The sequence below is a fragment of the Exophiala aquamarina genome, assembly GCF_000709125.1.
Source record: "Exophiala aquamarina CBS 119918 chromosome Unknown aczIA-supercont1.1, whole genome shotgun sequence".
Classification (NCBI taxonomy): Eukaryota; Fungi; Ascomycota; class Eurotiomycetes; order Chaetothyriales; family Herpotrichiellaceae; genus Exophiala; species Exophiala aquamarina.
The window spans coordinates 2,507,764-2,535,174 of NW_013550587.1; the positions used below are offsets into that span (position 1 = coordinate 2,507,764).

Consider the following 27,411-nt stretch of genomic DNA (forward strand, 5'->3'; position numbering starts at 1 on the left):
GACGCGTACAAGGAAGCGGATGCAGCCCAGCCCAAGCCTTGTTGAACATCTGTCTGCATGGGCAGGGGACCAACAATGGAAACATGCTTCATTGGAACAGCAGTTCAGGTCACCGTAGATGATGGTTTCCGGAGAAATCCGCCAAGGTTCAAAAGTATTGGAAGACCGCCATGGGGCCTCAAATGCACAACAGTGTCTGTTCAAAGTCCGTGCAAATTCTTTCGTGACAAAAATCTGTGGCGACCGAATAAGTGAACGGGGGTCGCGCGAGGCTGAACACGGAAGGGGGTCACAACATATGAGTGAAATATTGAAAGGGCCTAGCAGTAACTAAGAATCTGTGAAAAAGTGGGGGGCACGGTTGTATGATTGCATTTGTGAGTGTGTGGCACATAATCTGACCGAGTATACTGAATTGACTTCCTGACTTGACAGCCTTGAGAGTAAAGGCTAAAGACATTGAAAGTGGCTGTAGCAACGGCCGTGACCTCGCGTTGCATCGCACAGGCTGGTGTTAAGCTAGTTGCGTCCTAGACACTTCGGTTTCTATATCCTCACCAAGTCACGGGATTGTCAATCGTGAAGTAGACTGAGGCTTCTTGGGTCTGATCCCATCAATGTATTCGAATACATGAATCGTATAGCCGTCGGTGTTGTGAATAGAATATGCACTATGCACTTTCTGTTCTTGCATGAGCTTACCATTGTGCCCTTTCTTTGATTAAAGGCTACTAAGCACATAGATTGGAGTCTCAAAAGGAATTGTCTTCAAAAACATAAACGGCAACAAACCGCGCACAGTCTTTGACAGGGACAATAATGCAAGAAAATGAGGGCAAGTGACGCTCAGAAGATTGTGAAAGTGCCATATGCCTCAGATGAAATAGCTAGGCCCAGATGGTCAAGAATCTTCTTCCTCCTCAATGAGAAATTCAACAAAAGGATCTAGTTCGACCCATTTAAACATGGGTCCCCACTTAGATCGGAATTCCTTTCTCTTGTAGAGGCTGCTAGTATTGAGTTTGAAGCTGACGAGCTCCACCAGCCATCCCCTTTCCAACGCTCTTTCCACCATGCGTAAGAAACCGCCCGAGTATTCCGCCTCAGCGGCATCACCAGTCGCAAGGACAATAGTGCTGGGCTTCTGTGCGTCGACAATAGATTCCAGGATCTTGAGGTGCAGAATTTCGTCCACGCCCTGTTCGACCCATTTTTCAGGTGCAAAGACAGGATTGTTCGTTTCAGAACCACTAGTCTCCCCACCTGAACGGTATTTCTTTTGTCGCGGTGTTAGTTCCTTTGCCTTGGTGACTCGTTTGAGGATGTTGGTTTCATAGCCAAGTGATTTGGCTTGAGTTATAGTAGGATATGTATCAGAGCCTCCCAGTACACGCTTCGCGGCAGGCCTGCCTCGTTCCAGGACGAGTGCAAAGTTATGAAATGAAAACGGGACCCGCTTGAGACGTGTCTCGCGAAGCATGCCTCTGGCTAGCTTCAAACAATCGTGGAAGCCAATCGTGATGTTCGAAATGTCGACGAAGACATGGACGCCAATTTTGGAAACATTCAAGGGGAGGAATGCAGGCTCCAAGAGACCTGAATTCTTCATGTATTTCTTTTCATCCGGATATTGCTTCATAAGCTCGGAAATGAGAGCTTGCTTCCTCGCTCGAGGAGTCAAGCCATCTTGAGGACCAACGAAAACACGTTTCGGGGATAAGACGTCTGTGGGAGTCCATAAAAAGGGGTGAGAGACCGGCCAGTTGCGTTTGGGGGTTCGCGGTTCGGCCTTGGGTGGCGATGGTGATGTCGGTGGAGAGCTGTTGTAGCCAGGAGTCGGCCGAGGTCGTCCAATGATACTGTCAATGACAGCTTGTCGATCAGAGGGCCGACGAAGCGACTCGAGCTCTTCTCCGGACTCGAGGTCTGTGGTGTCAGAGACGGGGGGATCCTTTCCAATGCCGAGTTTTTCGGCTCGCTCTTTCGCCCGTGCTCTTCTCTCGGCGCGCTTTCTGTTTCGGAGAGAGGCTGCAGTAGGTTTGTTTGGCTCGACATTGTCCTCTAGATCAGCTCCATCCACCTCATCTCTCCAACGAACTGCTTTACTCAATTGATTGAGGTCCAGCTCGCCCACAAGAACGTCATTGACTTCGTAATTGACAAGTTTTGCGGGTTCGTTGTCATCTGGAGGTGTAGGGTGGCCAAGATAGTTCCAAATCTTGGAAAAATCGCCAAGATTTAAATCTCGGTCTGAGGAGTCCTCCGGCTCTTCAGAGAGAGGGAGTGGGAGGGAAATTGCGCTCGAGTCATATTTAGAGATAGACAGACTATTGAGAAGGCTGATCGCAGAGGTTAGGTCCCACGACAAAGGGTCGGGATCAAGGTCGTCCGACATATGCGAAGCAAAGAGCGTCGAGCTCTCAGAGGCGGGTGGGCGGCGATCAAAGAGGGGAAGGGTTGATGTGGTGAGTGTGTCGTTGCCGGCGGTGGTTCATATCTTGTATTTTGTGCTGATGGGTAAGGTGGAAGAGGTGTTGAGGGGAGGTCAGTCTGCTCGAGACTGCGAGTTGAGCAATGTAGCAGTGAATGATATCAGGGTGGCTGTGGTGATCTGTGGCTGTGGGATGGAGGGAGTCATGTCGTCTGCGTTTGTGAATCATCGGAACAAAGATCGGCGCTAATCGCTTTTGTAGAGAGATCTAGCCTTTCTTGGAGTTGGCGCTAAGATACCGCATTAGCCTTGTCCGAGCCTTCGTAACGCCATATTAATCAACCTCCTCAGACATAGGAATAGAGGAATAAAACATCCTCTTCCCTCTTATTATCGTGTATCTGGAAGGGCGCAGATGTCTTTGATATGAGCTGTTTCGAGACCTCATTGTGTTATCTCCTACGTCGACTCCGTCGATCAACGTTCTTGCTCTTGATCATCCAGCTCGGGAACACAATGGAACTTGGTAGAGAATCAAAGTCACATTATGTTTCTACGGATCCACGAGAGATGGCAGACATCCCTGACATGCGATCCCTCGCAATTTGCGTTACAAAGGCCTGTTTTCTCACCAAGCGACGTGAGCGTTGTAGTGGCTTGAGGGGATAGACTAAACTTCGTTATGCGGCTCTCATACACGTTAACAAAATTGCAGTTCCCAGAAGCACTGACGGGGCTAAGCAGATGATATAAACCAGCAGTCTCAACAGGGAAACCTTGTATTGGATGCGGGTGGATAATCACCCATACATATACTCGACCGTCCCCGTGTTGAGCAAGCTGCCTAGCTTGGTAAGCACTGGTGTCATGTTCAACCAAGGTAAGTCTATCCAGCTACAAGGAGGAGCATCGTTTAGAGAGTATTCAGGTGCGATCAGTTTCTGGGCGCAGACCAGCCGCTCCCCAACTCTCCCGTCAATATCTTACCAACATCGGGGGAGAGGTTCAAACAGAATCTTCTACCACGTAACTGTCAACAACCCTGGAACCTACAGTGACATGGTATACCTTCCCTTGGCCAGTAAAACCCCCGCTCACGCTCTTGACAAACGTTTGGAAGACTGGGCTGTAGCAGCTCTGAGCAGCTACGGTGCATGGATGGTCGCTGGAGAGCTCAGAGGTTTAACAAGCGTGGGGCAGTACCAATTGATGTTATGGCTACGAATATACCCCTATCAGCTCCCAGGCTTCTGATGCAAGCCTCTCACCACATAATATTAGCGTAAGAAAGATAAGGAAAAGGGATACAGCCTCCCAGCACGTGACCCATTCGATGTTGCCAATGTCCGCTTAATCACAGAGCAGTCAGAGTCTTCATCAGAATGACGACTGATGTTGTGCAATGACACAATCAATTTCAAGCAGAAATTACCAAGGCATCTGGCATCTCAGCGTTTACCCTTTCCATCGGCACTTGATGAACACTACCTACAAACTTTGTTCCTATTCACAAAGCCGCACTGTGCATAGTCTTAGGGTCAGCCCCTCGACTCATCGACTCAGCGCTGAAGACATTTGTCCTCCTTCATGACAAAGGAAAGCTCACATGTCCCTGCCATTATCATGACACAATCTCTGGTTGTGGCTTGTAGACGAGATGTCACATCGCCTGGTGACCCAATCGAACAGACGAGCGACCGGGCACCAGGTGAAGCAATGGGTGCTGCACACATTTAAGTCTTTTCACCAAGGGTCATGCGGTATCTATTTAGATGAGGGATCTCAAAAACGACAATTACTTCTCTTCCTCCATGATCAACTCTCTGGCACAATGGCGCCGCTACGATATTATTTGTTTCATATCTCACCAGGCGTATGTATGCCGTGCCATAAGTGCTCTGCAACGAGGGAACTTGCTGACAACATGCACAGATCCTCCAGCAAGACCCACAGACTCCGCACAACTACTCAGGCAATTTGGACAGCGTCAAGATCCCGCGAGAGGTCTACGATTTGATCCTGTCCCATCTCTGGAACCCTCTTTCTGAGGGAGCGCCTGAGGATACAGCCATCAGAGACGAAACATTGGCCGACTTTATTTGTCTTGCACTTACTTGCAAGGACGCAGCCAAGGCGGTATTGAGCAATCGCTGGTTCAACATTTGCGACTACGGAACAAAGACCATTTTGTGGCGCGAACCTGGAACAGACCGTGGATATGATGCCTATGGTCTATGCCACGCATGCCACCTCAAATACCCTCCACCGGAATCCCTGAGTTACAGCGATAGGCGGCGACGGGAGTGGCTACGTGACCTTGGCGGCAGAAGGTTGGGTAAATGGGTTGGGAATGGACGCCGCCGTGGGACCTTACCGAAGGGATTGGCTGTTTCCTTTACAACGGTTGGGGTTGTGCTTGGGATGATGATTGCTGTTCTCCTGGGCCAACTCTAGGCTTGAATACTTGCCTGCATCTGATATGTTACCCTCCATAGGGGCACTTAGTGCTGAAAGTGACAACTGCTTTGCAAGAACTTTGGACTTCTGTCGCGAGGGCAGAGCCATGCATGATGCGATTAGGCATTGAAGGATTTTAGCCTTCAGGCTCGGATAAAGTTTCAAACTCATTTTCATTATCAACGCTGGGACCTGACCTTATCATATTTGCTGGTTACGTCAAAGTTCTAGAGAGGACCTCTATCATCAATCAACAAATCCCATATGTTCTATGCTAAATCATTTCGCTCACTCCGAGAATGTACAGTATCTATATAAATAGCCAGCCCTCCGTGGAGAAGAGCATTTGAACGAGGCACAAATGAAGTGTTGCCATGCCTGCGTATCTCACTTTACACCTTGACACGCCTTTTCAATCCTCCAAGCTTAATAAAAAGCACCAGATAAACAATGAAGCCACCAGCCAACATAGCACCGCTGAAGCCTTGCATGGTCCTGAATTTACCGTGATCGTGGCTGATCAGCTCTCCTCCGATCGGGCTGCCGATCAAGACCGCCACAGCATTGACGCTAAACAAAACTCCGTTCCTGACGCCAATCTTCTGGATGTCGCTGATCTGTGCCAAACAGGCAGGTAGAAGACTGAAGACAGCACCAGAGCTGAAACCGAAGAGAACCGTAAATGTGACTATGCCGCCGGTGCCCGAGACCGGCAGCCAGATTCCAAGCAAAAAGATTGTCGTGATGAAGCAAAAGCCAACAAAGACGGTGAAGCGGCCTACTTTGTCTGCAAAGTAGTTCGGGATGGTACGTCCAAAGGTTGAGCTCGCATTGAGGATTGCGACGAGGTATTTTGCAAGGTCTTCTGGAACGCCGCGACCGCGGGCGGCGACGATGACGAACGTGAAAGGGATGAAGATACCTAGACAATGTATTAGTATTTTGTGAACGGACTGTTGAACAGAGTAGAGGAGACCCAAGAAAGCAAAGAAACTTCCGAGTGAGAGTAAAGCAAATGGCACCTCTTTCCAGGGTTCGACGAAGTCTTGTAACTTGACCGGCTTAGCCATGGGCGGAAAACGGCTCTTGACTGTGAAGACCGTGATGGCCATAAGTCCGAGGATCAAGAAAGCGCAGGTGCGCATAGTCCAGCCGAAGCCAATTTGGGGAATCAGCCTTTGAACCATGATGGGGAGGATGACACCACCGATGGAAGAGCCGCTAGCAACAAGCCCAAGTGCCAGAGCTCGGCGCTTGAAGAACCAGGTTGCGGTTGCAGACATGCATGGATAGAAGATCATTGAGCAGCCCAAGGGTGAGCAGACTCCTTGGGCCAGAATCAGTTGGTAGTATTTTGTGGAGAGCGATGCCATCATGAGTCCGAAGACGTGGAAGAATGCTCCACCCGCCAGGATGTAGGTAGGGCCATAATTGTCTTTGGTGAAGAAATTGTCAGCGAGAGCACCTGGGATGAAGGTGTGCGAGCGGACTAAGGCCGCTGAGTGGGCTTTGATATCTTACCATATAGTCGGCCGATCCAGAGGCCGCCGAAGAACATCATGAAGGCTTCTAAACTGGGAATCCAAGCAACCTCTTGTGAGGAATAGTCCTTGAGCTGGTTACTTTGGTAGTATTCTTGGAATACACCGACACCTGCAAAAATTTCCAATAATCAGTCCTTACTTCTCGTGTCGATCTCCCTGCTAAGCATGTTGCACCTCAGGTGGGCGACAGTAGTCACACCACTTACAATTAATCCATCCGAAACTAACAATGAGGCCAATGAAGCCTCCCAAAACGACGAGCCAGGCTTGAAGCCCTCCGTCGGGAAATTGTGAAGGATGCATCGGGCCGGCTTTCTCAGCGACAGGAACATGGTTGGCGATATTATTTAAGTCCGCCTGTTTCTCAGCGTCGACATGACTTTGGGAGGAATCGGACCCGAGATCTTCCTCGTTGACTTTCTCTGCTTCTCGATTCATAGTCGAGGTCCAGGCGTGTGAAGCAGCTGAGTTTGTTGCGGTCATATGGTGATCGAAGCTTTGGGGTGGAAAGAAAACCTCAGTTTGCCAGTGGAAGCTCGAGTGGATTTTGTACAGATAATATCCTCTGCAGTATGACAACTTCAGGTTCGTCCACGAGGCGTGAGCTCTAGTGAGTTCTTGATGCTAGGAAGGAGACGATCTGGGCGAGGCGTAGTTTATGTAGGGGTAAGCCCGCTTGTGGAAAGGTGATCCAACGAGGCTGGAGGTTTTGCCTAAAGGACGATCGAGTACAACGCTACAAGTAGTCTTACCAAGAGGTAGGAAACCTTTTTCTGATCACCACCTTTCGCGTCGCAGATTCACAATGTAAGCAAGACCTTGATTGTGAAACGGGATCGGATCTGACCCCAGCTCGCGCGTCCGACAATGATCGTACCACTGATTGTTAAGCATCGTGAGTAGTTGTAACTACAGCCAAAGGAGGCTTTTGGTAATGAGGATAGGCGCTGAATGGTTGATGGACAAAATCTCGGACGATATTGAAGGGCGAGCCTGTGCCTGAGGGGCCCCTTACCAGTTGGATAGAGCCTGTTAGTGGCCACTTTGGGCAAACCTACTCCACCGCTTGTACGATTTGTACGAGGTGGATTCTCCTTTTCTTCGCGATGTGAGCGAGTCCAACGCAACGTTTTCATCCTCCGAGGGAGCCCAGGGTGCGTATAGGCATGTGATTATGTCCCTCGCAAAGACTACTCGAACTGTCCTTTGGAGTTCAGCTCTTGCTGGGGCAGTACACAGATTCACTCCTTCGTCAGCTGATTGGAGAATACTCTTCCATGCCCAAGGTTGACGTAGCTCCCATCCAGTAAACGCTGATCATATGCCAGTCAGCGCGTAATCGAAAAGGTCTCCATGGTCAATGAAACATCCCTAACCCAGGACTTGTACGCTGGACTCCATTTGCTTGTTGGACAAAGTTCCACCAGAAACTAATGGAGAGAACGGCCAAGAATTCGGCCCGGAGTTACGCCCATCTCCCTCGCCTAAACACCGCCACAGACGGTGTGTATGTGGGAGACCAGAGTAAATGTTCTCGATACTAGTTCCTCTGCGTCAGCATGGCTTGCAGAGCTGTATGAAACACCAACAATATATGAACTGTCTATGAGGTATGCAGCTATTGGACGCCGACCGAGCACATTCGATTGATTGGCACCTGATGCGTTCGACTGCAAATGCCTCAGCTGATATTGCTCAACCACTGAAAACGCACACTGATTTGGAGCTGGCTTCATCTCGGATGCTAATATAGCGGCCCCAAGCTTAAGCGGCGAATCGCCCAGATCGGACGAGAATCCCAAATCTCGCCAACGAGCTGCCGGGGACGTATGAAAGCAACTTCACGAATATACTCATGGTTTCCCCGGATTTCCTTTCGCGAAAATATCAGCTTTGACCATGGGCTTTCACTCGGTGCTCGGTCGTATACGAGGACTGCCAATGAGAATAATCAGGAAAAGGAAACCCAGACCGAGCATAAGCGAAATTGGCAAGACGGAGATTTTCGAGAGTAATATCCTTCTTTCTAAAGCTTTATCTACCATTTTGCAGTGCTTTGCATTGGAACGAGATACATCGTGACGCCCAGTCCATACTTGCCCTGCTGCAGTTCTCTCCCATTGCTAGCGAGCACCCACACTACACCACCGATGGCGACAAGCTCTCGCACTTGAGATGAGGAAATTTGGCTCTTTGTCGATATTAATATCGGCCGGATACTAGCCACACGCAGGTGAGACCACCTCTTCATTGTACCCTCGAAATGGCTACGCCGAAAAGGAATCCGATTGAAACCTCGCTTGCACAGCCCTGTATGCCCGCAACTATGTCAGAGCCAGCTGGTCGCCTACCTGGGAAAGCTCTCAAGGCCAAACAACGGGAAATCGTACCCTCGTGGTGCTGAAGCTATATTCTTTAGCGATACTATGTACCTGTGAACCGTGGAATCCAAAATGCAGTTCCTAGAGTTCCATAACTCACCACAACGTCTTGTTTGATAGGCCTTTTTCCTCCATACACTGTTTCAAGTTGGTCTATTCCATACAATCTCGTTTAAGTTATGGTGTTTAATCCTCGTTCATTATCTATGAATTCCAGTCATTCGATCATCATTCGAATTACTTCGTGTCTGGGGCTTTTCACCCAGACTCTGGCCTCTCCCGAACCCGTCGTTATGACAGTGACAAAGGCTAATACACATTGCGTCTATTCTTGTGCGAGCAGCACGACACGGACCCCGAGTGCTTTTTTCTCAACCTCTGCCGCCCAATGGCGGGACTGGAGTGGAAACACAGGCATCAATCCGACACGGACTCGACCTTCACCATTGCCCACCAGCTCATCTCATCTACTGAGAGGCCGCCCGGCTATACATCGCAGTCTCATTAAAGCAGTCAGACTCATACAAAGAGTCATGGGTGTGCTGGCGAATGACCTGCAATGTGCTGTGAGAGAGCAGGATGGGCTACAGCTTTTTGTTGGCCCGGCTAGGCGTTGCGGAGGACGATCTAAGTGGCGGGGTCACTGCTTTTACGATGGTGCAGGTCCTTTGAAGTGTTTTCCCCATTTGAGTGGAACTTTCGTTGGTGCATTCTAATTCAACGTCTCCAGGAGGGGTTGCCTCCTTTCAGGCTTTGGTCCTCAATTCCGAGCCTGGGCTCGTCATCAGACAAAAGTTGAGTGCGTCGAGATTGGTGATGATGGACGAGAGACAGTCCTCGAATGTGCTACCTTGCGCCTCATGCTAAAACCGCGCCTAAGATAATAGTAACAATGATGGAGAACGGTGTTGGAGCGCACAGACCACAGTATTTCCAAAATCGCCAGATCAAAAATTGGGAAGATAATTGGTATCGCGACTCATATGTAGGGGCGAAGGATCGAACCTGATAGCTCGCGATGAGAAGCATTAGACTTGAGATTTACTAGCATTGTCAATGTTTCTCGAGTGTTCGTATTTAGTTACTTCTCAGGACCCATGAAATAGGGATGATAAACCAGCAATACTTTGGATCCAACGACATCAAAGTGTGTTACAAACTGCGTCCGGGCGAATGGACGAAGAAGGGAATCTTTTGCATCGGCCATTGCAAGCAGTTGCAAGGGCACAAGTGTGAAAATCCGTCACCAAGTTGTTGGGACCTTGGGATACTCCATCGACGTGATACCGAGATCTGCAAATACTGCGTCATCACCTGGGAATTTGTCAGTCTGCATATAAACTCGAAATGAGGATGCTTTGTTACCTTTCAAGTGTTTGACACGGATCTCGTCCTCGCCCTCTAGCTTCTCCAGCTCATCTGATGGCAAGCCGTTGCCTTCCCGCTCATCTTTTGGCCTCTGCTCCACGGCGTTCTCGTAGGATTCACCAATCACCAAGAACTGACTATTGGCGTAGTCTAGAAACTTTGGCTCGAGAGGTTTCCAACGCAGGCCGCGGAACTCGTCCAGCAGCTCCTTGGGATAGCCCGGGCCCTTTGGCAGGCTGGCATTGTTTGGAGCTGGGGCACTGGGATTCTTCACGCTGGTGATAAAACTGCCACGCTCTTTGAGCCCGAGGTCCTTCTGTACCTCGCCAAGCTCTCCTGGGATTGTGATGATGTAGGCAAGATGCGACTCCCTTCCGGTTGAGGTGATGGCATAGACGCCCTCAGCCAGAGGAGTCACGGGTGGTACGTGGCTAGTGCCAGCAGTCTTTGTCGCATAGTCAGAGCCAGACGTGAAGGAATCCTTGAGTTCGCTGAAGCTCGTCTTTGCCTTCTCGACAAAGGTCAGAAATCTGTCTTTCCCACTCAGAGGCAGGACTTTCTTGGGGAGAGCGAGGAGTCGACAGTTGCCGTCATCCCCAATAGGCCCATCCCCAAGTTTCGCATCTAGCGGCATGGGGCGCAGGATCATGTAGGTCCTGGCAATGTCCTTGACGTCTTGCGGATCATCCACATTGACACGGGCCCGGAAAAAGAAGTAGATGATACCCTTCTCCAGGATGCTTGATGAAACCTGGTCGTCGCCTCGCGCCTGGGGCACAACAGATTCGCCGTTGGTGGCTCCTTGTGCTGCTTCCATTAGTTGCTCAGGCTTGTGTTCTTCGCTTGGATGGAGCTTGTTGTCTGCTTGTGGTTTCTCATCTGGCTGCTCCTCCGGTTTTCCCTCTGGCTTGTTCTCTGTCTTCTCCTCGGCTTCCTCGGCTGGCTTCTCTTCTAGTAGGGCATCTTTCTTGGGCTGAGCCGTGCCAGCTGCCATAGGGTCATGTTCACCATTGGCCTCCTTCATCTCGACATCTTCTGATTTCTGAGCTTTCTCTTCACCGCCCACCTTGTTAGACTGATCACCGTCATTTTGAGCAGGTGCAGGCTCACTTTCAGGCTTGGCTTGAGGCTTTACACCGTTCTCAGCAGGCCCTGGTTTTGCCTCTTTTGGCCCATCACTGTAGATCCAGTGTCAGCAATTATGGAACCGATGACCCAGTCAATGAACTACGTACTTGGCAACCGTTTCCTCTAAAGTCTTTTGTTGAGGCTCAACAACCGTTTTCCCACGTTTGGCGGTAGGGGACGTGCCGTTGCTTTCGTTTTTACGCTTGCGCCCTGCCGGTGGTGACGATTTTGGCTGAGACTGAGGGTGTGGTGGGGAAGAATTATTATTCTGAGATGCAAGCCGAGCGGATTGGCGTCTTCCTGTCATTGTCGCAATAGGTTCACGAGAACGAACACAATAGGAAGGGGACTACGTGGTGATAATGGTGGAACAAACGTCGAAGAAAAGATGGGAAATGAGAGAGGCAGTCAACATTGAATGAAGTGGTTGACGACGCACAGGTATGCGACGTTCTTTGGCGGTCCATGTCTTACTCTGCAGCTACTGATGCTCCACACCGTTCTCGGGTTGGAGGCACAATGATGTAAGATCTGGCACCCTTCTGAGAGTGAGGGCGATGCACAACGATGCTGCTAGTCAGGAACTTGAGTTTGTGTTCCGCATCCCGAATGGCTGTCCCGCCGTCTCCACTGCTACCCCAGTCTGTTGGCGATGGGATCTGCGCTTCCCTTCCAATCGAAGCCAAGTTCTATCGAACCAAAACCACTCTATTCCACTGCGCCGAAGCGCTGGTGACACAGATGTCCCGCATCCAGAAGACCTATTTGAAACGCCAGATAATGATCAACCGAGGGCCCGAAAGCTGTAAAATAAAAGGTAAAATGGGATGGATGACAATCCACAACTCAGATAGTGATGATCTGTTGTCCTGGTGTCCTTCATCCAACATCCATCGCGTCATCATCATCGCGTCCAAAGCCTTCTGGCGCTGGAGTGACTTCGGGGGTGCCGGAGCAGGAAGACTCCAGCAACAATGGCATCTCCGTGTCATCTGTTCTCTCTGAACTATCAGACCATGTCCCGTTGACATGCTTGCGGCCCAGTCGATGCGCCATGCTCTGCTGACTGGGCCGCTTTCTTCTCTTCCTTGCTGGACGATGGTCTGGCTGCCCTTCCACGAGCTCCGATATCTCCAAGTCGCTGTGCACACCCTGTGATGGCATCTCACTTTCCATTTCCTTTGATCTTCGCTTCTTGCCATGTTCGGCGTCATCGTCCCATGGGGAATCACCGTGTTCTGGATCACAAACGAGCAGTCCTAGCTTCCGTGCGAGCTCCTCATCTGTGTCAGGCCATTGTTGGCGTACATTTCTATCATCTTCGAAGTCCGAGTCGATTTCTTCGTAGTGATCTGGTCGGAGCACTTCTCCATCTCCCTCATAGCCCATATCATCTGGCGATAGCTCTTCAACGCACAGCTCATTAGAGGACTCGCGCCGCTGGCGTTTACCCGGCTCCTTCTTTGTCAACGACATTGCCACATGTTACGGCTGGCCACATTGGCTGTAAATGAGGCGTGTAAAAGGCAGACAGTTGACTATTATGCTGTCAAGCCTGTTTGTACGACGTATCAGAGGCGAATGAAGTTGTGGCTAAAAGGAAGGTTGTTAAGCGTACTGCTCCCGTCCTATCCATTCTAGGTATTTCCGTGGGCTTCCAGCATTGTTTTCGGATGTGCCCGTAGATAATAATTGTACAATCATCAATGAAAACGGCTTACTCAAGCTACAGAGAAATGCGTAACAGCAATCATGGAAGCATGCGATAGAAGATTCATCAACGCTAGAGGTTCATGTAAGAGAGACAAATGGTGTGGATGCACGGGAAGAAAATGGAGTTATGCGTGTTGAAAAAATCTAGGCTGTGCTGTAGAGTTGGGGGTTTGGTGCCAGTTGGTGGGGCCGGAGTCGCAGATCCGAAAGTACCTTCGATCAATCCTCATCAAATTTCGAGATTTCTACGCGTGAAGACCAGATTAATCCAGTTGAAGATCTGAGTGTGACTTCGCGTTGTCTCAGCTCCATAGCAGCGGCAGTTCAAGTAAAGTCAATCATGCTTGATCTGGCCGCTCTTTACCATAGAAGCTAACCCAGATGCAAAACGATATTTTGGACCATCCCAGGTGAGCCCCTGCCTCATCATGGAATGAGCAAGGATAACAACAGAGACTGTTGTATCAAGTGTATGTAGACACAGTAATGATGGACCACTGCATCCACTGCCCACGTGGACAGGATGCCGAGGTGAGTAACGTGTCAGAAGATAGTTCAATCTTCTTTGCACCAAAATAGGCCTATATCCTGGAATGTTTCCAATCGCAACGAGAGGAGGGATAAAGGCCAGAGTGTTGGCAAAGTTTCAGGGGAGCAGGTAGGGATGAGAGAGCGCATTCGACTGCAGACATGATGCAAGGCAAGAAGCTTGAGTGTGAACATTAGATTGATTGAATGGTTCGTTCATGGCATGAGCATGATCATGGGTATCATCGTCACCTAATTTTTTGATCGTTCTCTACGGAAGTGCGTCGATCTATTCTTCAGGAACTGCAAGGTGTTAGCGGTGAAAGCGCTGCACACGGCTTTGGCACTCACTCTCAATGTTACCATCTTTAATGTCATCGCTGATGTCCTTTGGTGATCGACCATCGACCTGACAGCCAACACTGAAAGCTGTGCCCAGAATCTCAAGAACGGTACCCTTCAGCTCACGAGCAAACGACTTGTTGGCACCGCGCATCGTGCGAGCGATATCGATGATTTCATCGAGAGGGATCGACTTGGAGTGCTTGATGTTCTTCTCCTTCTTGCGGTCTCGAGGTGGCTCCTTGAGCGCTCTAATGACTAGGGAGGAGGCAGAAGGGACGACAGAGACAGCAGCTTGTCGGTTCTGGATGGTGAGCTTGATGGTGACGCGGAGACCTTTCTGTGTCACAATGAGAAGCTGGTACTTGATTGAGGGGAAGGTGCAGTCATACCCAGTCACCAGTGGCTTTGGCGATATCTTCACCGACCTTCTTGGGAGAGAGACCAAGAGGACCAATCTTGGGAGCAAGAGTTGCTGAGGATCCGACCTCACCTCCAGTGGCTCGGAGGTGGCTGTCAAATTGTCAGCCCTTGTAGCTTCGAAAGGGGAAACCAAGAGGAAACTTACATGATCTTCACCTCATTGGGATCGAGTTTTGGAGCTGGAAGAAAACATATTAGCCGCCAGGGTGATCATGCTCAAGAAGACGATACTTACCCATGGCGAGTGGGAAAGGTAGTCTGTCTTTCTTGAGGGGTTTGTTGAACTACTCTCAACACTGAGGAAGTTCAAGAAAATACCCTGCGTGAGTTGAAACTTCCTAATGAATTTTGGCTTGGCAATTATTTGTGGGCGCCGGAATAATGTTCTTCCAGCCATAGGGGACTTATACGGTGAATTGTAAGCCTCCGAGGCGCAAGACCTTTTGCTGAGACCTCGACCTGATTTGGACAGCGAACGGCACAGCTGGGTATGCCCCATTCTCAATGACAATTCATGTTTGGATCTGAAGCATATCTCACTTTGAAGTTCAAGCTATTCTATGCTAGGAATTTCCTTTCACTGCTTTCAACTCACAATCACGTGCATCATTAGACGCTGAAAGGAGTACAGAATCTATTACGTTATAGTCATCCCAGCGAGTCTTCTCATTGACGATCTGGTCGCATCACGTGCTTCTAGCTTGAACCAGAGACAGCGAGTCTGTAAAATGATTAGCAAAAGTGTAAAACTCATGTTGAAACTTAGCTTACTTCATCAAGTGATCCATGAATGTTTGCAGAGACACGTCATCCGTAAAGATTGTCTGTGCTGTTTGTGAAACTCCACCGTAGCCACCAGTTGCATGTGTTGTGGAAGGGTTCAATTTCGACAGTAGGAAACGGGCTTGTGATCCTCCGGCGTCACAGATGATGAATCTTGGTAATGGGAAGCGATCTTGAACCAATTCTCGGGCATCCTCCTTGGGAGCATCAAGGATAGTGCGGAAATTCTCGTAACCTTCTTGCTCTTGGTAGCCAGCCTTTCGCCATTCAGCCATTGTTTCGCCGTGGAAGATGAGGATTTGGAAGAATGTGTCAAGTAGCAATATTGTTTGTGGCTGAATTGAAGCAGAGTCAAGGAGAACAGGCTGACCGCCTTCGTGCTCAAGGCTATATGAGTCCAAGGTGGGCTGGATCATGATCAAGGAATCTCCTACATATTCATGGTTCAATACATGTCGGTAGAATGCAGTCTCATCTGGTGAATTATTGAACACTTGTAGGAACTGCGACCGCCGGAGATGGAACATGAATTGAGGATATAGTGTGAAGTTCTTGTCAAGTCTGAACGAGGTCGGGTCGTCCTTGCGGTAATCTGCGAAACGAGAGCAGAGCCGAATAAGCATTCTGTCAACCCATCGGAGAACGTCTGGCCCATCATCGACCTCTGCTTTGAAAACCGCGATTCTCGCCATGAGAACTGCTGCAGCCTCTTGGTCGAAAGATTGTGCCAAGGCCGGATCGCCTGCTGGGCCACTCAAGTTTCGTGCCACCGTCGTCACACGAAGGTGATACTGTCCGGATGAGTGCTGGTAATAGGTCAAATATTGCATCATACCTCGTTGTGGACCCTGCTGCATAGGTGTCGGGCCTCCTTGATTTGCAACCTCAAAGTAGATGCCATAACTTGAGGTCGGGTTAATGCCACACATTTTCCAAGCTGAAGTATTGCCAATACCACATTCTGTTTCGCCAACGGAGCTAGACTTCTTGTTTGCAGACACGGCGTGGCCAATGAGACCTGTCACCTTGAGCTCTTTCGTGGTGATAACCTCGATGTTGGCGTTGAATCCCATGAGAAGATTGTCGTTCTCATCCTTGTCAAACACTCGGACAAAAGACTGCTTGAATTGGGATGAGGTGAAGCTATCGGTTAGGACCATGTGTCCTCCAGTGGAGTTTGCGAGGCCTTTCATTTCAAGAAGACCGACTTGGTCGAGGCAGCCGACATAGAGATCGATAATATGTCCGTTGTGGGCTGTTCGTTTGGCAAGGCCCTCATAGAATTTGATGGCCTTTTTGAAGTATTTGACATTGTCGCGATCGATATCATGGTGTGATCGAATAGGCTCGCGAAGTTCAGGAGCAACCACCAAGCCAGGCCCCTCGGTAGCTGGACCACCTGCAAAAAGCATGATGCGAGCTCCAGCGTTCTGGAAGGAGGTTTCCAACAGACTGGCAGCGACACTAAGGGCTACGCCAGTGCATCTTAGCGGCCGTCGATCATTTGCAACTGGCCAGGGATCCTTCTGCAACTGCTCAATTGTGTTGGTGATCTGAAATTCTGCTTGCTGGACTGGAAGGAGGAATCGAGCAGCAGGGCCCATAGGCGGAGGTGGTCGTCCCTGCTGAGGTGGTACATTTGGCCTCAGGCCTGGAGCAGCCAGGCCAAGCATCTCCTGGACCTGTTTTGCGGCGTAGTCCTTGCTTCCCCTAAACACATAGGCCTTCTGGCATTCCGTGTAGCCGATTTCATGGACTGCAACATTGGTGCCAAAAGTGATCAACCCCACGAGGGCATTAGGCGGCAGAAGTGACAGACTCATGACAAGAGTGTCCTTCAGCGCCTGCAAACCGTCCTCCTCGATCGCGGTATCTATTACATAGACGAATATCGGCGCAGCAGGTGCCGGTCTAGCAAGCTGATATTCAACTGTGGTATTCAAACTGTGCATCTCAGGGGGAACATTCTCAGCGCTGATGTCTCCGTAGTGTCGCGGCAAGGCGTTTCGCTGCAGACAGAACGGGCAGATCCATATTTTTGCTCGTACGTCGACGTTCGCGAAGGGATTTAGGACCGCGCGACAAGGTGCCCGGCAGGTGACAGGTTCGTAGTTGAGAAGAGGTTTGTTGAGCTCCTGCAAAGTAATTAGGGGTGCTGAGCAGACTTGGATGTTCCTGTACTCACCTTCAGTGGCGTCAGTAAGCAACTCAAGGGAACTACCAGGCGGTTTGCTTCCTAGAAAAAGAATTAGTCCTGAGGCAATGTGGTAGTCGCGCGTTGTGGGAGACAGACCATCCGCGTGGAAGGAATAGTATTCCAACTGAGTCTGACCCCATCTCGATCCTCCACTTCTCCCCAATTATCTTTGATGGCATCATACTGTGCTTGATCCATTCTGTATGGTAGTGTTTATCTCCCTCCCTGTCGTCTCAAAAGCGCATGCTGGTGAGTTGGGATATGGTCCTTTGGTGATTCGTGAAATCCGGAACTTGAGCTATTAGGCTGACTGTCCCCAATATTGTCTCAGAGACGAACTTAGGACACCTATCACAAAGTATCGTTGTGCGGATCTGGCGATGTGAACCCGAGCCACCCTGTCAAATTCACCCACTATGATGAGGTTAGAGGCTTGCAGTGCAGCGTTCGTATGCTTCACCGTAGGATTTTTGGAGGCGTACGTAGTTGGCAAGTGCTGCCACCGCGTTGTGTGCATGGCAGGTGCGGGCCACAAATTCCCCTGCGCAGTAGAGACACCTTTACCTTTTATTTAATGCGCAGACTCAACCTCACGCCGACAAAACTACGGGTCTCCTCTTTTCCTCGACAGACCAAGCAGTGACAGGATATGCTTTGATCTCGATGCCCTGAATTGTTGACCGCCGTTCCAGACCAAAGTACCAGCCTGGCCACCATGGCGTCTCCTTCAATGCTCACCAAGGCAAGGGTTCCAGTTACTAAACAACGCTGCCGTAATGCTAACCCGACCGCAGTTCGAGAGCAAAAGCAGCCGAGCCAAAGGTCTAGCCTTCCATCCCAAAAGACCATGGATTCTTGTTAGCTTGCATAGCAGCACTATACAGTAGGCTTGCTCCAGTTCCTGACCAAGGCTCTCGGTTGACCTCGTTCACAGGCTATGGGACTACCGTATGGGTACGCTGATCGATCGATTTGAAGAGCATGATGGTCCAGTTCGCGGTATTGATTTCCACAAGACTCAGCCGCTCTTTGTTTCTGGTGGAGACGACTACAAAATCAAAGTCTGGTCTTACCAGACGAGAAGATGCCTGTTCACCCTTAACGGCCATCTTGATTATGTGCGAACGGTCTTCTTCCATCACGAACTGCCGTGGATCTTGTCTGCATCAGATGACCAGACAATCCGCATCTGGAATTGGCAGAACCGCTCATTAAGTATGTTGATCTCAGGAGTGCTTGGCCTGCGCTGACAAGTCTCTAGTATGTACCATGACAGGACATAACCACTACGCAATGTGTGCACAGTTCCATCCCAAAGAAGACCTTGTCGTTTCAGCTTCGCTCGATCAGTCTGTTCGAGTGTGGGACATTTCAGGCCTACGAAAGAAACAATCTGCGCCCACCTCAATGACATTTGAAGACCAAATGGCCCGAGCCAACCAGCAGCAGGCTGATATGTTTGGCAACACCGATGCAGTGGTCAAATTTGTTCTAGAGGGACATGACCGCGGTGTCAACTGGGTAGCTTTCCACCCAACACTGCCCCTGATCGTGTCCGCTGGCGATGATCGGCTCGTGAAGCTGTGGAGAATGAGTGAGACCAAAGCATGGGAGGTGGACACATGTCGTGGCCATTTCCAAAATGCATCTGCATGTCTGTTCCATCCCCACCAGGATCTCATTTTATCTGTCGGAGAGGACAAGACGGTCAGGGTGTGGGATCTTAACAAGCGAACATCTGTGCAGTCCTTTAAAAGAGAGAACGATCGTTTCTGGGTTATTGCGGCTCATCCAGAGATCAATCTTTTTGCTGCTGGCCACGACAACGGAGTCATGGTCTTCAAGCTCGAACGAGAGAGGCCCGCTTCCTCGGTATATCAAAACCAATTGTTCTATATCACCAAAGACAAGCATGTGCGCTCCTATGACTTCAGCAAAAGTATCGAATCCCCTTCTCTACTATCTCTTAGGAAGTTTGGCAGCTTGTGGGTACCACCACGCACTTTATCATACAACCCTGCTGAAAGATCTATTTTGGTCACTTCACCGACAGATAGTGGCACTTATGAGCTTATTGGTCTGCCACGCGACGCAACCGGAGCCTCCGATCCTACCGACCTCAAACGTGGAGCTGGAAACGCTGCGGTTTTTGTGGCAAGGAATCGATTCGCAGTATTCTCCACGGCCACCCAATTAGTCGAGATTAAGGACTTGAGCAATTCCACTACCAAGTCTTTCAAAGCACCGCCCGGTACTACTGACATCACCTATGGTGGGACCGGAGCTCTGCTTCTCATCACTCCTACTACAGTCGCGCTCTATGACATCCAGCAGAAGAAGCAACTAGCCGAGTTAAGCGTCAATGGGGTCAAATACGTGACTTGGTCGAATGACGGACTTTATGCGGCTCTACTTAGCAAACACAATGTCACTATCGTGAACAAATCTCTCGAACAAGTCAGTACTCTCCATGAGACGATAAGGATTAAAAGCGCCACGTGGGACGATTCTGGGGTTCTGTTATATTCGACTCTCAATCATATCAAGTACACTCTGCTGAACGGGGACAATGGTATTGTGAGAACATTGGACCAGACGGTATATCTTGTCAAAGTGAAGGGCCGCAATGTCTATTGTCTGGACCGAGCAGCGAAGCCGAAAGTGCTCAGCATTGATCCTACCGAGTACCGGTTCAAGCTAGCCTTGGTCAAGCGTAATTACGACGAAATGCTTCAAATAATCAAGACTTCAAGTCTTGTTGGACAGAGCATTATCTCATATTTGCAGAAAAAGGGCTATCCTGAGATTGCTCTTCAATTTGTTCAAGACCCGCAAACCCGATTTGAATTGGCGATTGAATGTGGCAATCTTGAGGTCGCAACAGAAATGGCCAAAGAGCTTGACCGCCCAAAGGTCTGGACACGTCTCGGCGCAGAGGCCTTGCTTCATGGCAACCATCAAACGGTTGAAATGACATATCAGAAACTTCGACATTTCGACAAGCTTTCTTTCCTGTATCTTTGCACAGGCGACGAGGAAAAACTTATCAGAATGTCCAAGATCGCGGAACATCGAGGGGACTTCACCTCTCGCTTCCAAAACGCTCTCTATCTTGGTGATGTGGAGAGTAGGATCCAAATGTTCAAAGAGATTGACTTATATCCACTTGCTTATCTTACAGCCAAATCCAACGGCTTGGTGGAGGAATGCGAGTCTATCCTCGAACTAAGCGGCTTGACGGAAGATCAAATTTCACTACCAACAATTGGTCAGAGTCTGAATACTCCAAAATCTGTTGTGCCCACTTTCAAGACTAACTGGCCCGTGAAAGAAGCATCACACTCTTCGTTCGAGAAAGCCCTTCTTGGCGAAGTAGGAGTTGCAGCTGATGAAGAACCCGGCTCTGATCTACTGAATGAAGACTTACCCGCTGCAGCCGAGAAAAATGGGCTCGCGGTTGAAGACGAGGCTGATGCTGGCGAAGGTTGGGACATGGGCGATGATATGGGGCTTGATACGGCCGGCAACGATTCAGACTTCGTCAACGTGGACAACCCTGATGCAAGTGTTGACGCAGCTGGGCCTGGCAGCTCGGAGGCCGATATTTGGTCTCGCAACTCACCGCTTGCCGCTGACCATGTCGCTGCCGGCTCCTTCGATAGTGCGATGCTGTTACTAAACCGCCAAATCGGTGCAGTCAACTTTGCACCTCTGAAACCACGATTCTTGGAAATCTATCAAGCATCCAAAACTTACCTACCCGCAACCACTGGGCTGCCTCCGATTTTGAACTACGTCCGGCGGGCACCGGATGAGACGGACAGTCGAAAATTGCTGCCTTTTATTCCACAAAGTCTTGAGACTCTTTCGACTGTCGACTTACAGGAGGGATACACTGCCATGAGGACGAATAAGCTCGAAAGTGGTGTGGTGGTATTCAGAAATATTCTTCAGTCCCTCTTGGTAAATGTGGTCAGCTCACAGGCCCAAGTGGATGAAGCCAAAGCCTTGATCACGAAATCCGCGGAATATGCCCTTGCCATGACTATTGAACTTGAGCGGCGTCGCCTAGCGGCAGCGGGTAGCGATTCGGAGGAGCACTTAAAGAGGCAGCTAGAACTGTCTGCGTACTTTACCGTGCCGAAACTGGATGTCTCTCATCGACAACTTGCTCTGATGGCAGCAATGAAGCTTGCCTTTTCGAGCAAACAATTTTCAAGCGCCTTGTCGTTCGCGAACCGTGTCCTTGCCAATGGAGGAGCGGCCAAATTGGTCGATCAGGTCAGTCTGGCGTAGGCAGCATTTCGTGGATGCTCATGCTAACGTTTCCTAGGCAAAGAAAGTCAAGCAACAGGCCGAACGATCCGGGTCCAGTGACAAGCTTGACATTGAATACGACCAGTTTGCTGATTTCGACGTGTGTGCTGCATCATACACCCCGATATATAGCGGTGTTCAGAGCGTGTCCTGCCCATTCGATGGGTCGAAGTACCACAGCCAATACAAGGGTAAGGTGTGCAGTATTTGTGAGGTCTGCGAAGTGGGTGCCGCGGCCAGTGGGTTGAGGCTATGGGTGAAAGGATTGTAAAGCCAAGCGAGCACTTGAACAGGGAGGTACAGCTGGAATATGCAAGGCACAACAAGACCCCACCAGTTCTTCCATAGCCTGGCGCAGGATTAATTCGACCAGGAGTGGCATTTGAGATGGAACGAAACAGAACTTGACTACGAAATCAATGAAATGGTTAGACACTGGGAACTACATCACATCACGATGCAAATCGGTGCCTCTACTGACAGTTTGTCATGTCTATGGCCTACGAGTTATCGACGGCGCCAAGCAGTACGTACGTATGTCTCTGTTTGACTGCACAGTTTCCACTTCTTGTTGTTCTCATGTTCTGCCACTTGTCCATCCTCCAGAAGGGAAGGGTCTCTGGCATACTGCGCGTCGTGACCTGTTCTTGCTGTGGACTGATCAGAAGCTTGAAGTCGGCTCTTTCCGCTCCTCCTAACTAACCACCCGATCCATCACTCCGCCGATCAAAACAGCGCACCGCCTACTCATACCATTTCTGACAGTTTCTTTTACTGTTCGTGCGACCGTCACTTTTGTATCAGCGATTGGCTGGCGGTGAAGCAGAAACCAAAGCTTGGCGGCATCGAGAAAGCATTGCCTTGGGAAGGAGCGACGAGGAATATTCCATCTCTTTCCTGCCACGAACCTTACTTGCTCTTCCTTCTCTTTTCTCTCTTCGTCTTCTCTCTGTCTCTCACACCCACTCCTCTTTCAAACGAACTCCGGTCTGGCTGCATAGACAGTGTTCTCCGTTAGATCTTGCCCCTTCCGTCGTTGTTCAACTATCTCTCTGCTCTCGAACAGCCTGCAGTCATCTTCAGGTAAGGCTTCGTTGACCGCCTTTTATTGCTTGCCTTTGTGGGAGACGTCGAACTTCAACCTCATTCAATCGCAGATCCATAAGAGCTTTGTCTTGCTGCTTTCCTCTCTTCTCCTTCATCCTTTCTCTCCTTCCCACCACGCGTTATTGCCACTACTCCCCTCTAAAAATCATTGGTGCTACACCTTACCCTCACTTCTGTTTCATTCTCAAGATCATACCTATACTGAACCTGCTCTTCTAGGTACTAATGCTCTTCCATCTCTCTGAAGCTGCTTCTTTCCATGCTACTAGTGGACCTATTGTTCATCAAACAATTGACATCTCATCCTTAGGCACGTATCCCACAATGTCTGACTGGAACACTCAGGGTAAGTCACTCATACATCCTCATCCGTCTTCGTATCGACCACTCCCCATCCTACGTTCTCCATTTTGGATAAAATCACGGCATGTTCAGGCGCAGGTTTTCTAGAGCAACGAAACCATGCTATCGGTTGCCGGATCTCTGGATGGTGGAAGAGAATCCAACTTCCGGTCTGCCACCTAGCCACCCTTCGTCATTGCAACCTAATGTCTATGTGAAACAACTGACCCAGGAATTCATAGATGTCTCTGCCCCTGGCAATTGGAACGATGGAGCTGCTGCAGGCTCTGCGTCCTTCAACGACGGATTCGGTGATGCTGCCAACAGCGACGTAGCCAATGAGTTCGGCAGTCACGGTGGCACCGAGAATGCAGGTGGCGGCGGCGATCAGGGCTGCCGTAATTGTGGTGAAGGTAAGGTCTGGAGTATCTTGGAAAGCACATCTAACTCTTCTCAGAGGGCCACTTCGCTCGCGAATGCCCACAACCACGCAAGGGTGGTGGTGCTTGCTTCAATTGTGTATGTGTCCCCAACGTAAACGGAATCTTACACTAACATAGTTCTAGGGCGAAGAAGGCCATGTATGCTCGTTGGCCATGCCTAGATATATATCCACTGACTCACTCGGCAGAATAAAGCGGAATGCACGGCTCCTCGCAAGCCCAATGGTCCTTGCCGCACCTGCGACCAGGAGGGTGAGTTGATTATACGACCCATAGACTCCATGTAGACTGAAGGTATCTAGGTCATTTCTCGGCCACTTGCCCCCAACGCAAATGCAAGAACTGCCTTCAGGAAGGTGAGTTAGCACTGTGACCTTTTCGTCTTCATTCACTAATTCCCTAACTTTAAGGTCATGATGCTCACGAATGCAAGAATGCGAAGCTCGTCAACGTTGATCACGTTGCCACCAAGTCCGAAGATGAAGCTTGGGCGATGCTTGAGCAGGCCAGTGAGGAGCGCGACATCACCGACTTCAAGGAAGCAGTTCAGATCCTGGCCAAGGCGGTTCCGGCCTACAACTATCCTGAATTGGAGAAAGAGTTTCGCAAGCGAGGCTTCAAAGTCTTCCTTATCGCTATGGTTGGTTCTTGGGGCTCTGAAAGATTAATACATCACACCGTGCATTGTGCTGACTTCCAATGCAGGAGAAAGACCACGGTGACACTTGGACCAATGTCAACCTTCAAGGTGAAGTCGAGAAGAAGTATGCGGTCAGTTATTTCCTTTCTGACAAGCCTCAACGCCCGACTCTTGTTCCCAAATGGCCTCAAGATGCCGAGGACAACCTCACCCGTCTTGCGGATGCCGGTACCCCACTTGACCGTGGTGTTGACAAGTGCAACAACTGCGGCAAAATTGGTCACAAGTCCCGAGCTTGCACTGAAGAGAAAGCTTCGACTGAGCAACCAAAGATCTTCTGTCATTTGTGCAGTGAAGAAGGCCACCGTGTTCGTGACTGCACCCAGGAACGCAAGAAGGGTGGTCGAGCCTGCAAGGTTTGCGAATCAGAGGAGCACTTGGCGAAAGTAATAACCCCTATCTCCGCGTCCAGTCCAGAAGACACTAATGAGGACAGGATTGCCCGGAGCGTGAGAAGATGACCTGCCGAAACTGTGGAGAAGAAGGGCATATGGCCAAGGTAAACCGACCTAAGCAGAAGCAGGGCCAAGATGACTGATTGCCATCCTAGGACTGCACTGCCGAGCGCAAGATCATTTGCAGAAACTGTGATCGGGAAGGTCACTTGTCGAAGGTGCGTATGCCGCCTCGCCGCCGATATCTTCACACTAACCATGTTGTCCAGGAGTGTCCTCAACCCAAAAATTGGGCCAAAGTCGTGTGCAGCAATTGGTAAGCACTATGATCTCATATTCGGAACGGCAATATTGACGCCTCAAAATAGCAAACAGTCTGGTCACGGTCGGAAGCGTTGTCCAGAGCCTTTAGTCGAAGCTGACGCAAATGGAGATAACTGCGCTAATGCCGGCAATGCCAATGGTGGAGGAAACGACGCTGGCGGTGGTTGGGAAGGCGACAATCATGGTCCCTCCTCTGTACCAGCCGATTGGGAACAGAACGGTGTTTCAGCTCCTTCCGCTCCCCCTCTTGGAGTTGGTGGCGGTTGGTAAACAACGCGTCTCAGCAGGAGAGCCCTTGTCATTCCAAGCGTTCGACCCGAAGGTGTCTTTTGCCAACGTTCCCAAATCCACAGCAATCTTGGTCTTGCAAGACTGTCTGTGGGTTACAAAATTATTCTCTAGGTGGTATCACGTCAGGGAAGCAGGGTGAATATGCTGTGGCACGATTGCGAGCAGGAAGGCAAACACGGAATAAGTGCGCTACTTATGTCCTGTATGATGAGAATCGAAAAGCGATAGTTCGAAAAACCACAGAGCTAGGTAGCCTTGCTCCGCAAGAAAACTACTGTCCTTCGGCATTGACTTCGTGTTTTCAGACCTGATCCTTATGTAGTGACTGCCACAACTGAACCCTTGACATGTCTCACAGTCTAACTGAGCTGTCTGTGCTCACATATCAGCTCCGGTGCTTGCGGTCTCCTGGGAATCTGGGACTGCCCGATTCACTCACTCGCCGAAAAGTCCTTGTAGCCTTCTCCCTTGACAAAGGTATGCAGCCAGGGGCCCTGATCTTTCCGTGCCGCTAGCTTCCAATATTCCTCTGCAGCTGCAGGTCCAGAAACAGCCTTTCCGGCAGGAGCACCGGAAGACTGGCGTTCGTCGGCGAAGTAGAATCTATGTGGGGCGGGATCATCGTCAATGGATATTCCCGTCTCCGAGCATATGGGGGCATCCGAAAAGGAAGAAAGAGACTTCAGGCTTACTTGACACCATCCTTCTCATACGGCTTCGCCTCAGCGAGGTTCCAGATGGCATAGGCGCCGGCGGCCTTGGTCAGGCCGAACGGCAACATGCCGGGCAGGACGTGCTTGTTGAGGAAGTTCCCCGTCAGAATAAACGTCTTGGAGTGGTCGGACCCCTCGAGTGACTTGAAGCCCTTGACGGCCTGCTGCAGCGAGAAGATGACAGATGTCACGTTCACATTCAGGCCCGCCTGGTAGCTGTCCAGGTCGAAGTTGGCGAGCGGGTCGTCCGCGTCGCTCCCCGGGAAGAGTGCTGCGTTGTATACCACCACGCTTGGGGGAGCGCCGAGTTTGGATTTGATGGTTTCGAAGGCGGGCGCCACCGTCTCAGGCTTGGTGAGGTCAACTGTCACATGGAGGCTCGAGCCGATGTCTGAATCGCTGCTGGGTGGCTTTCGAGATGCGAGCGCCACCCGGTAGCCTTGTGCGGTGAATGCCTTTGCGACGTGGGCGCCGATCTGGTGCCGTTGGGGTTAGTGATGCGTCTCTGAAAGGACGAAGGTGGAATCGATTGAGTGGAATTTCTTTCTTGTGAGTACCCGCCGGTATGGTCAGGCAGGCAAAGCTTGGATTGGCCCTGCCTGTGATGCACGTTTCATGAAGAGCCGGTAAGATCAACTCACATTGGGTCCTGCACCGAGGATGAGAAGAATTGGTGAAGACATATCTGCGGTCTTGTTCTGCTACTTGGGATCAAATGGTCCTTTTTGGATGTGGGAGTGGGATCTGACGCGAACAACTCAGGCGGAGGATGTGCAGGCGTCGAGTAAGTAGTTGCTAGATGATAGAGAGGGCTGTTCTCTCAAGGACGCCCACAGTTGTACGTCCAGGAACAACTCGTCAAAGAGCGGGTCAAGTTGAGTTCTTATTCTATAATCCTTACCTTGCTCACGGTCCATCCGCTCGGTCACAGCTGAACAGGCGACAGCATCCATAACTCCATAACTCCATAATTCCAGATCGGAATGTGTTCGGATCTTGCATTATTACATCCCACCCAGGAAGTCTTTATCCCCGGCCGTCTCGGACGACATGTTTTGAGGTTCGTGGTCCGCCAATCGTGCAAGCCTCCCCACCCCTTAGACGATGGCATATGTAGTCGATCGAGGAGCTTGGCTGACAAATCCGAGGGGCTTGGTGCCTCGCAACCCCCTTGCACCAGCAAACCAGGACAAACGAGGGGCTTGCCTATCTTTGCTAATCCAGCAGGGAGGTGAGTGCGAGTTGCCTCGCCAAGTTAGACTGTGACCAGAGCAAGGCTCCGCAGCATTTCAGGAACGTGGTTCCGGCCCAGGCTTTTCGATCCCGTCGGTTGTGGGGTGAAGATAGCGGTGACCACCTCAAGCCCGCACTGACATTCCTCCGTCCTGCTTCTGCGAAAGTCTCCGGCGGGCGTATGCTTATGTGAGGATCTGTTGGAACTACGACATATGTAGACTCGATGGTTAGTTGGTACCGCAGTTGCG

The 27,411-nt window shown here is 50.3% G+C and overlaps 9 protein-coding genes across 9 annotated transcripts; 2 read left to right on the forward strand and 7 right to left on the reverse strand.

Moving 5' to 3' along the window:
• Positions 1 to 901: 901 nt before the first annotated feature.
• A1O9_00899 (uncharacterized protein) lies at positions 902 to 2,395 on the reverse strand (the record flags this gene model as incomplete). The annotated part of the gene is made up of 1 exon (XM_013410061.1): positions 902 to 2,395. One exon carries the CDS (start codon positions 2,393 to 2,395, stop codon positions 902 to 904), a length of 1,494 nt encoding a protein of 497 aa, XP_013265515.1.
• A 2,885-nt stretch (positions 2,396 to 5,280) lies between these two features.
• A1O9_00900 (uncharacterized protein) lies at positions 5,281 to 6,735 on the reverse strand (the record flags this gene model as incomplete). The annotated part of the gene is made up of 4 exons (XM_013410062.1): positions 5,281 to 5,810; positions 5,865 to 6,323; positions 6,410 to 6,541; positions 6,639 to 6,735. 4 exons carry the CDS (start codon positions 6,733 to 6,735, stop codon positions 5,281 to 5,283), a joined length of 1,218 nt encoding a protein of 405 aa, XP_013265516.1.
• A 3,321-nt stretch (positions 6,736 to 10,056) lies between these two features.
• A1O9_00901 (uncharacterized protein) lies at positions 10,057 to 11,616 on the reverse strand (the record flags this gene model as incomplete). Its single annotated transcript, XM_013410063.1, has 4 exons — positions 10,057 to 10,127; positions 10,179 to 11,168; positions 11,265 to 11,359; positions 11,417 to 11,616. 4 exons carry the CDS (start codon positions 11,614 to 11,616, stop codon positions 10,057 to 10,059), a joined length of 1,356 nt encoding a protein of 451 aa, XP_013265517.1.
• A 572-nt stretch (positions 11,617 to 12,188) lies between these two features.
• On the reverse strand, positions 12,189 to 12,776 carry A1O9_00902 (uncharacterized protein; the record flags this gene model as incomplete). Its single annotated transcript, XM_013410064.1, has 1 exon — positions 12,189 to 12,776. The coding sequence occupies exon 1, from the start codon at positions 12,696 to 12,698 to the stop codon at positions 12,189 to 12,191; it is 510 nt and encodes a 169-aa protein (XP_013265518.1). The 5' UTR covers positions 12,699 to 12,776.
• Positions 12,777 to 13,863: 1,087 nt separating this feature from the next.
• Positions 13,864 to 14,554, reverse strand: A1O9_00903 (60S ribosomal protein L12; the record flags this gene model as incomplete). Its single annotated transcript, XM_013410065.1, has 4 exons — positions 13,864 to 14,232; positions 14,285 to 14,405; positions 14,461 to 14,494; positions 14,551 to 14,554. The coding sequence occupies 4 exons, from the start codon at positions 14,552 to 14,554 to the stop codon at positions 13,864 to 13,866; spliced, it is 528 nt and encodes a 175-aa protein (XP_013265519.1).
• Positions 14,555 to 15,082: 528 nt separating this feature from the next.
• A1O9_00904 (protein transporter SEC23) lies at positions 15,083 to 17,493 on the reverse strand (the record flags this gene model as incomplete). The annotated part of the gene is made up of 3 exons (XM_013410066.1): positions 15,083 to 17,233; positions 17,284 to 17,334; positions 17,392 to 17,493. The coding sequence occupies 3 exons, from the start codon at positions 17,491 to 17,493 to the stop codon at positions 15,083 to 15,085; spliced, it is 2,304 nt and encodes a 767-aa protein (XP_013265520.1).
• A 752-nt stretch (positions 17,494 to 18,245) lies between these two features.
• On the forward strand, positions 18,246 to 21,883 carry A1O9_00905 (coatomer protein complex, subunit alpha (xenin); the record flags this gene model as incomplete). Its single annotated transcript, XM_013410067.1, has 3 exons — positions 18,246 to 18,510; positions 18,557 to 21,576; positions 21,629 to 21,883. 3 exons carry the CDS (start codon positions 18,246 to 18,248, stop codon positions 21,881 to 21,883), a joined length of 3,540 nt encoding a protein of 1,179 aa, XP_013265521.1.
• Positions 21,884 to 23,043: 1,160 nt separating this feature from the next.
• On the forward strand, positions 23,044 to 25,193 carry A1O9_00906 (uncharacterized protein; the record flags this gene model as incomplete). Its single annotated transcript, XM_013410068.1, has 11 exons — positions 23,044 to 23,065; positions 23,304 to 23,474; positions 23,519 to 23,580; positions 23,628 to 23,642; positions 23,693 to 23,756; positions 23,807 to 23,860; positions 23,915 to 24,144; positions 24,210 to 24,590; positions 24,641 to 24,703; positions 24,755 to 24,915; positions 24,968 to 25,193. 11 exons carry the CDS (start codon positions 23,044 to 23,046, stop codon positions 25,191 to 25,193), a joined length of 1,449 nt encoding a protein of 482 aa, XP_013265522.1.
• A 452-nt stretch (positions 25,194 to 25,645) lies between these two features.
• On the reverse strand, positions 25,646 to 26,610 carry A1O9_00907 (uncharacterized protein; the record flags this gene model as incomplete). Its single annotated transcript, XM_013410069.1, has 3 exons — positions 25,646 to 25,817; positions 25,907 to 26,403; positions 26,569 to 26,610. The coding sequence occupies 3 exons, from the start codon at positions 26,608 to 26,610 to the stop codon at positions 25,646 to 25,648; spliced, it is 711 nt and encodes a 236-aa protein (XP_013265523.1).
• Positions 26,611 to 27,411: the final 801 nt, after the last annotated feature.